At 43.2% G+C, this 9,570-nt stretch overlaps 1 protein-coding gene across 1 annotated transcript; it reads left to right on the forward strand.

Annotated features, from left to right (window-relative positions):
* The first annotated feature begins 614 nt into the window (after nt 1–614).
* Nucleotides 615–800, forward strand: LOC103301707 (40S ribosomal protein S28-like). The gene has a single exon (XM_054724449.1). The coding sequence runs from the start codon at nt 615–617 to the stop codon at nt 798–800; it is 186 nt and encodes a 61-aa protein (XP_054580424.1).
* Nucleotides 801–9,570: the final 8,770 nt, after the last annotated feature.

Genomic DNA, 9,570 nt, shown 5'->3' on the forward strand with positions numbered 1-9,570 from the left:
TTGGCTATTCTAAGGGTATCTCATGGCAATGGATTTGCGTTTCCCTGATGACATATGATGGGGAACATATTTTCACATGCTTATTTGCCACTTATATATTTTCTTTGGAGAGGTGTCTGTTAAGGTCTTTGACACATTTTTTAAAAAATTTCTTGCCGAAACCGGTTTGGCTCAGTGGATAGAGCGTCAGCCTGCGGACTGAAAGGTCCCAGGTTCGATTCCGGTCAAGGGCATGTACCTTGGTTGCGGCACATCCCCAGTAGGGGTTGTGCAAGAGGCAGCTGATCGATGTTTCTCTCTCATCGATGTTTCTAACTCTCTATCCCTCTCTCTTCCTCTCTGTGAAAAATCAATAAAATATATTAAAAAAAAAATTTCTTATTGTTGAGTTGTAAGAGTTCTTTGTATATTTTGGATAACAGTCCTTCATCAGATGTGTCGCTTGCAAATATTTTCTGCCAGTCTGTAGCTTGTCTTCTCATTCTCTTCACATTGTCCTTTGCAGAGCAGTTTTTAATTTTAATGAAGTCCAGCTCATCAATGATTTCTTTCATGGATCATGCCTTTGATGTTTTATCTAAAAAGTCGCTTTCCGCCCCACTGTTGCCACCATCATGGACACAAGTTGTGTGCAGCCTATTAAGCTAGCCAGGGTTACCAAGGTGCTGGGCAGGACCGGTTCCCAGGGAATTCATTGTCGACACGAGCCGCTCCACATCCGCAACGTGAAAGGCCCTGTGCGCGCGGGCGACGTGCTCACTGTATTGGAATCAGAGCGAGAGGCTCAGAGGCTGCGCTGAATTTGCCTCTGGGTCCTGGCTGTTTGGGTGAACACATGGCCCATGAGAAAGATGCTCTGCTGTTAATAAAACATTTATGTAAATTCAGGGGGGTGGGGGGGAGTCATCACTATCTCCAAGGTTTTTTCCTGTTATCTGCTAGGAGTTTGGGGCACGAATAGTTTTAATCTAACCTGTGGCTTTTGCCTCATCCAATTGGTTTTCCAACAATGCCCTTGGCATATTGTCCTCTTCCTGTCATGGCAATGGGAACATTCTATAACCTTCTCTTCCTTATCTTGCTGAGAAGGCTACTGCAGAGTGGCACTTAAAATCTCTAAGTACTTCTGTCCTCCAGATCGCTTCCCCTCTCTCTACAAGTCTTCTTCTCAACTTCAATTGAGACTCACACTTCTGTCACTAACATCTGTTTGATTCTACACAAGCTTAGGGGCTGATGTCTTCTCTCGGAGGTGGAATTACACTTACCAAGCTTGTGGTACTGATGCGAAAAACCGTTATGTCATGTATTCACTGATAACAATAAATGCAATTGTTAAGCAGGCTGGAATATTCTCATCAGCATGGCCAGCACATTCTTTCCTGAAGGCCGATCTGAGTGAAAAGTCAAATTATTCAATGAAGGTGGCTTGGTGAGCATTTAATCATTCAGCTGCATTGCATGTCAAGCATTGTGCTGGACGCTCGGTGGAGAATAGTGAATAAGAGAGATGTGCTAGTGAACCCTAAGGTGCAGAGAGAAGACAGGCCCTGAACAGATAATGAGATAATGAGACTCCTAGGTGAAAAAAGAAAACAAAGAAAAGACTGCTTATCTTAGCCTCTGCTTCCTCTCTGGACCTTCTAAAAAGTAACACACAGAGATGTTTTTTAAAAGGCAAAACATGCCCTAGCTGGTTTGGGTTGGTGGATAGAGCATTGGCCTGTGGACTGAAGGGTCCCGGGTTCGATTCCGGTCAAGGACACATGCCCAGGTTTCAGGCTCGATCCCTAGTAGGGGGTGTGCAGGAGGCAGCCTCTTTCTTTGATGTTTCTATCCCTCTCCCTCTCCCTTCCTTTCTGAAATCAATAAAAATATATTTAAAAAAATAAATAAAGACAGTGGTAGGCACACTATGGTCCAAGGCCAAATCTAGCTTGCTGCCTGTTTATGTACAGTCTATAAGCTAAGAATAGTTTTACTTTCCCACATGGTTGGGGGGAAAAATAAAAAGAAAAATAATATTTGTGACACATGATAATGATATGAAATTCAGATTTCTGTTTCAAATAAAGTTTTCTTGGAACACGGCCATGTGTTCTAGTGCGTGTCCCATGTGTTGCCGATGGCTGCTTTCACGCTACAATGACATAGTTGAGTAGACGCAATGGTGACCATATGGCATGCAAAGCCAAAAATATTTATGATCCGGCCCTGTACGGAGATATGTGCCAGAAATGTCATGCATTGTCCAATACAGTAACCGGCCACTAGCTCCATGTGGCTATCCAATACTTGAAATATGACTAGTGCATGTGGCTAAGGACCTGAACGTTTCATTAATTAAATAAATTTTATTTTCATTTAATTTATTTACATTTAAATAGCTGCATGTGGCAGAGGCTGCAGTATTGGATGGCACCGCTGTAGAGCTAACAGGAGGGTATCCAGACTGGGTGACACCCCACCTTGTGGAAGATGAGGCCTTGCCCCGAAAGCAGAGAGATGAGGTGAAAAGGTACCTATGGAAGACGGATGCCCTGGCCTGCCTCCTCCTCTCAGGCTTTTTGCCCCACCTAGATTCCAGGATGCAGGCAGGGAGGGTTATACTCTGCTCCAAAGAAGCTAGAAGAGCCCTCCCTGCAGAATTTGACCAGCTCAGGAGGAAAGACCTAGAGTCTCTCTAATGGAGAGTCCCACCAAAGCTCGAGGATAATAGGGCTCCTCACATGCACACGCTCCCAATGAACTTTAGTCCAGGTCCCGCCCTTCGCTCTGTGTTACAGCCCAGGATTATCACACATTTGAGGAAAGATGGAGACGAAAAAGAGGCCAAACAGGTAAACAGATTTAAGCAAAGATCTATGAGAACACATATTTTGTGAAATTTGGAGGGCCATAAAGTTGGGTGAGAAAAATGATCTCATTTTCACAAAGTTCAATTTAAATTCAGCATTTCCTTCGCTTATGAACATTAGCAACAAACCATAGTCGTATTAGCAATTCCTGTGGTTTCTTCACCAATAGAAACCAGATACTTTCCTGTCACAATGCCATGGTTGAAGTTATCTCAAAATATCACTTATGCTCATCACGACTTGAAAATTATAGTAGTTATTAGACACACTGCTAAATCTTCTAATATAGAAGCCCATATGTTACTATATGACAGATTTGTTTTAAAATATTTTGATAACTGCATTTCAATACAAATGATTTCTTTTGAAATCCTATGTAGGGGAGTTTATTCATTTAAAAATACAGGCATGGGCAAAAGTAGGTTAACAGTTATAATACAAATAATACAATGATTTACAAAGTTCATGGCCCTCCAAATAATATAAACTACACATTTATTATTATTTATACAATGACTGATAAATAATAATACAAGAATAAACTGTTTCTCATCCTCACAACTGTAAACCTCACCCTGCATTATGCTGAGAAGAAGTCCACAGATTTCATCAGACTGCAAAGGGGTCCATGGCCCAAGAAGGGTTAAAAGCCTCTGTATTAATGTTCTCTCTAGAGTTACAAGTGGATGCGGAATGCAAAGAATAATCATCAAGTGCTATGTGCCAGATTTCAGTAGGTCTTATTATTCTTTTGATAGCTTCCATTAGTACTTTGAAATGCGCCTTTTGTTATTTCAATGAGATGTTTGGAGGGAGGAGAGATAAACAGATGTTCTTTATTAGCCCTCTTGACCAGAAAGTTCAGCATTCTTTTGTAAAAATGGTACATGCACATCATAAACAAGTTAGAGAAGTACAAAAAGGACAGCAAAAAATCACCTCCAATTCCACCACCTGTTTGGTGAACATATGAGCGTACACATAAATATACATATGCACACAAACTTATCTATATGTATAAAAAGCCAGCGACTGTAACAGTCATAACAACCTTAACAACCAGTCGCTATGACGCCCACTGTGGCCAGCCAACCGCAGGATCAGGGGGTGGGTCCAGCTGGCCAACCTCATGGCCCCTCCCCCCCGCAGGCCCGCCCCTGATCCTACGCCTCCACCCCAATAGGGGGCAGGGCTGGCCGGGCAACCTCCTGCAGCCCCTCCCCCTGGCTGCCCCACCCCTGATTGCACTCTCCCGCCCCACCCCCCACCCACACACACACCTAGGGGTGGTCCTCTGACCAATGAGATGTAAGTGGAAATTGGATAGGGCTTCCTGAGAATCTATTGTCTTCCTCATACAAAGGGGTGGGGAAACTCAGTAGGCAGTGCCCTTTCTCATTGCCTTTGCTTTCATTCCTACCTGGGATGTAGATGAAATTTCTGGAAGTGGAGCAGCCATCTTGTGACTATGAGGGTACAAGCCACCTGCTAAGAATAATAGAACGGGAAGATAGAAATAGCTTCAGTCTTTAATGAATTCTTTGAGCCTCTGAACCAGCCTTAACTGCTTATCCCTAGACTTCTAGTTACATGCAAGAAATAAGGCTTTATTTGGTTACATGCAACTCTACGCAATTCTAACTGACAAGTTCTCCAAGAAAAGTCTCTTCTCTCCCTGTAGCCCTGACACATGACCTTAATAAGCACCTGTGGTGATCCAAAAATAGACCTGGGGAGGAGGGATTGGCTGTGGCTGTGATTCTGAACTTGCTGAGCCATCACCTGTTCTGTCCATGCTCTGAAGAAGAGTACCATTAATTACACTCCCCTCGGCCAGTCAGAGCACAGGAGGCTGCGTCTGTGTTCTCAGGGAAGCCCAAATATAGCTCAGGTGCCTGCACGGCTTTTGCTGAGTGTGCAGCATCTGTATGTCTGGCAGCCCCAGTAAAGAATGGAGAAGGTTCTCCGGGGAGAAGGAAGTTGAATGCAGGGTATGAAGAAGGTGCTAGAAACCAGGGATACTGGCAAGGCCTGGTTCAAGGAAATAAGACCCTTCCTCCTGCTTCCTGCAACGTAGATATTATCCCTCCTACTTATCAGATAACAAAACTTGCTTGAAGTCCTGAAGGTGAAGGGAACATGGGTCAGTCCTGTTATTTGGTTGCATGCAACAGAAGTGGACTCTATAAGTGAAGAAAAATTTATTGGGGAAGAATATGAGATGGCCACAGAATTGCAGGCAAGGCTGAAACACTAACTTGGAACCGTAGTTTCAGGAGGCCTGGGTAGCAGGAACCAGCGTTGGGATGACACAGATAGGTCATGAGACCACTACACAGTTAGAGGGCAGGATGCCTGGACTGATGGCTCATAGTGAATGCGCAGTGCATGTTTATTGAATGAGTGAATGAACTTTACATGTATCCCTGCATACCTCTTAGGTAGGGAGCTATTTTGTTGAAAAGATAATGTGACAGGTGCTCGGAGTGGAAAGCGAACTCCCTCTCCTGCCTCACCCCTGCACTCTGGGGACGGAGAAGGTAAGAGAGGGCGAGATCTAGGCAGATACTGAGACAGACTCTTCCTTGATACACTCCCCACCAGCATGCTGAACTGCTTACTGACATCACAGTCACTCTACCCTCGCCTCCCAAGCAGGATCTTCAGCTGAAAACAACTATCCCATGTTAAGTGCAGGATGGATCCACTCCAGCAATCTCCAGGACTTCTGACATAATGCTGGGCGTTAAACTCTGCTCATCGGTTTGATGGGCTAAGAAGTCTGAAGTGACCACGTCCCTGCATTTCACAGTGAACCATGACATATAGTGGCACTTAGAGTAAATTGCAGCCCCGGGGAATGTGTGCATTGTTTTTTAAAAAAACGCATCCAGGAGGACATCATTGGTGAAGTGAATGTATTTCAACTATGTCATTCATGTCTTCAACCACTAGTCTTAACAAGATGAAATTCTAAGTCGTTTAGTTCCCCCTTATAGAAATATAAAGCATAAAACAAAGAGGCAAACCTTGAAGAAACAGGGATTTCAATAATCAACATCTTTGTCATAATCATCATCACCCTCAGAAGCACCCCGTCACCACCACAATTTATCACACTACTGTCACACCACCATTATTATCACCATCATCACCATGTCACCAACGACCATCAATGCCACCACCAACACTACCAAGCCCAATGTTGCCAACAGCAATGAAACCACGACCACCACCACCACCATCACCATCACCACCACCACCACCGTTACCACTTCTATCATCTCCATCTCTATCATCTTCACCATGAAATTATCATCAGTATTGTTAGCACTCCATAGTAAATGATTAGGGGTCCCACCCGGGTGCCCTTTGTCAGGCTGGTATCATCACCCCCTAGCTGCTGTAAGAGTTGGTTACTTACAGGTCACAGCTACTCCGTTCTCCTGAGAATTCCCCTCAGCCAACAGAACTTCCTTGCTAGGAAATGCCTGGAAGTTCCAACTCTGAAGCCATCCTGCACTCAATGACTGACTACCTGGGATATACAAATCCCCTGACCCGTTGCCTTAACTCTGTGGGAGTATTCATGCTCCAGAGCTCTCTATGGGATCAGGCTGATGCTAGACCTCAGCAGAACCCACATTTTTTTGCCTATCTTTCTCTCTTGTTCTAGTCTGCTTCCCTCATTTCTTAACAGGTTTCACCTTGAAAAGTCCCTCAATAAATCATTTCTACAAAAGTCCTTTTCCAGATGGGAGGGGGGAGTGGGAAGGGTTAAAAAGGTGAAGGGAGTAAGAAGTACAAATTAGTCATAGCCCATGGACACAGACAATAGACAGGTGAAGGCCTGGGATGGGGTGGGAGATGGGTGGAGGGGGGCAAAGAGGGAAAATGAGAGACATCTGTAATGCTCTCAACAATAAAATACATTTAAATAATTAACAACTAAAAAAAAAATCCCCTTTACTTCAAGAGAACCCAACCTAAGATATGTGACTGCCACTTTAGTCAATGATCTAGGACAGCAGTCCCCAACCTTTCGGATCTCATGGACCACCAGTGGTCCACAGACCACCAGTTGGTGACCGCTGCTCTAGGAGACAGGTTTTGGAATGTGCTCCCTGTTGTATCTCCTTCTTGGAGAAATTCTACCTGAACAGGCAGTGGTGTGCTGGAGCTGGCTGGCTCTAGCTCATGAGGGCCCATTGCACACATTGTTCCCAGCTCTGCATTCAGTGACATCATTTTGGTAGCTTGAAATCAGCCATGGTGAATCAATTTTACACCATGAAAATTGGCAAAAACTTTTGTTGTTGGTGGTTTTTTTGTTTGTTTGATTGTTTTGTTTTGTTTTGTTGTGTGGTTTTTTTTTTTGTTGTTTGTTTGTTTTTTTTGAGTGCTGGCTGTTAATTACTGGCATACCACTGTGTACAGGCCACCATGCAATTCCTAACCTTTGTTGAAATTCCAAGCCAAAGTTGAAACGTAAGGGTCTGAGATAGACTCCTACCCCTAGGGAGACTTATCCACAAGTTACAGTGGTGCATAAATTATGTGGCCTGGTGATATATAATGGCTTAGGCCAGCAGATATCTCATGGTATTGGGGAATCAATAAATTGTGGTTAGTTGGCAAGGTGAGTTGAATAATGATAATAATCATAGCTATCATTTATTGAACGCTAAGCTAAATTTGTGTTGTATTAAGCATTTGTGTTGCATGCATTATCTTGTGTAATTCTTATAATACCCCTTGTAGGAATAAAATCTGATTCAACAAGTTTGAGGAGGTAAAGTACTTGCTCAAGGCCACATTGTTTGTTGGATTGAACCTTCCATCTTCAGACTCCAGATCACATGAAGCAGATCTGGGGGCCTAGACAGGCAAAAACCACAGGCATAATGTTATGAGGGAGTAGAAACTAGAGCAAGTACAATGTGCTCATCAGGATACTTTGGTTTCAACCGAACTTGAACTAGCTTCCACAAAAAAAGAGGTCATCTTTGGCCAGACCCATCTTTAGGAGGGGCAAAATGGGCTGGCTGAAAAAAGGGCCTAGAATCCAAATCCAAAACCAAGCAGTTCCCTCTCCCTCTCCCTCTTCTCTCTCCCTCTCCCTCTCCTTCTCTCTCTCTCTCCCTCTTCTCTTCCTTTTCTCCACTCTCCATCTCTTTGTTTTTCTCTGTATACTGACATCCTGCCAAGCAGGGGTTAGGGGAAGGCTCTCCCAACTATTCTGGGCGCTTGGCCCCATCTGATTGCAGAAGGTAGTTGTCCAAGGCATCCAGAGGGCAGTGCAATCCTGAACCCCGGGATTCATGCCAGGTGACTCTCTGATCAATGAAGAAACAGAGAGATTATGAAAAATCTTATGGATAGGGGGTAGTCTCCAAAGCACATCTTCTTTCCTCATGACTGGAATTCCTACACTCGCTCCTGGTTCCTCCTAGGCAGCAGGTGGTGTGAAGTGGAAGAGACATAGCATAGGTTTGATGTCACAGAGATCTAGATCCAAACAGTGGCTCTCCTGTGCCTACCTAACGCATTGATTGCCTGAGAGATATTTGATGGTTAACTGACAGTGTGGCTTTGGGCAAATCACGTTACTTCTCTGAGTCTCAATTTCTCATTTTTAAAATGGAGGTGACCATCACACTTAGCTAGCAGAGTCATGAAGATTAAATAAGTGAGGTGAAGCACCTGGGATGTAGATGGTGCTTAGTCAATGTTACTTTCCTTACCCGCTCATTTTTCCAGCAGAATCAGCTTTCCTCTGTTACGTCATCTCCAACTTGACGAGTGGCCTCCCCTCTTACCCCAGGCTATAGGGCAAAGGAAAATCAATTATATTAAAAATAGCTGGATGAGGCCCTAATTCCTTGCTAGCAGTTACATAAATCCCAAAGTCATCTCTCTCTTTCCTTGCCACCCTGGCTAGCCTCCAGACCAATTAAACATTGATGTTGTAGCTATACTTATCTTCTCCTCCCTCTTCCAGCCAAGCCTTGGACATCAATTCTATCCTTCAAATAAAAAAAAATTAACCCTCACATTTGTGGAGTTCTTTGGTTTAAGGATCACTTTCAGATTCCCTGTTTTCATGTACTCGTTGTAAGAATTAAAGCACAGTGGAAAAGTACAAATAAGAAAGTAAAAAAAAAGTCAAGTGATCAAGGTTAACATCACCAATGGCATCATGTTGAGATCATTTGCCCCTGATATGATGTGATGATAAGAGTACAACACCTCAGTGGTCTTAGTCCCTAAAATCAATAACCTTAGTCTAATCAGGAGAAAATATCAAACAAGTAAAAACTGAGGGATATGGTACAAAATATCTGGCCACTACTCTTTGAAAGGGTCAAATCTATGAAAGACCAGGAAAGACTGAGAAACTGTTTTAGGCTAGAGGAGACTAAGAGACATGACATCTAAATGCAACATAGTATTCTGGTTTGGAAACTGGGACAGAAAAAGGACATCAGTGGAAAAATTGAAAAATACAAATAAAGTTGGGAGTGTAATCACGTCATATTATCATACCAATTACCAAGTTAATTTCTTAATGTTGACAAATGCTCCATGCTTATATGACATTAGAGGAATGTTACTATTAAAGGACAAATGGAATAGTACTTTGTGTACTATCTTTCAATTTTTCTGTAAATCTACAATCATTTCAGCATTAAAAGTTAAAAAAACAAAACCA

The sequence above is a fragment of the Eptesicus fuscus genome, chromosome 12 (genome assembly GCF_027574615.1).
Source record: "Eptesicus fuscus isolate TK198812 chromosome 12, DD_ASM_mEF_20220401, whole genome shotgun sequence".
NCBI classification, from domain to species: domain Eukaryota; kingdom Metazoa; phylum Chordata; class Mammalia; order Chiroptera; family Vespertilionidae; genus Eptesicus; species Eptesicus fuscus.

What these genes read in the sequence shown, in the direction of transcription:
- LOC103301707 (XM_054724449.1), top strand. Translation starts at nt 615, where the DNA reads ATGGACACAAGTTGTGTGCAGCCTATTAAGCTAGCCAGGGTTACCAAG.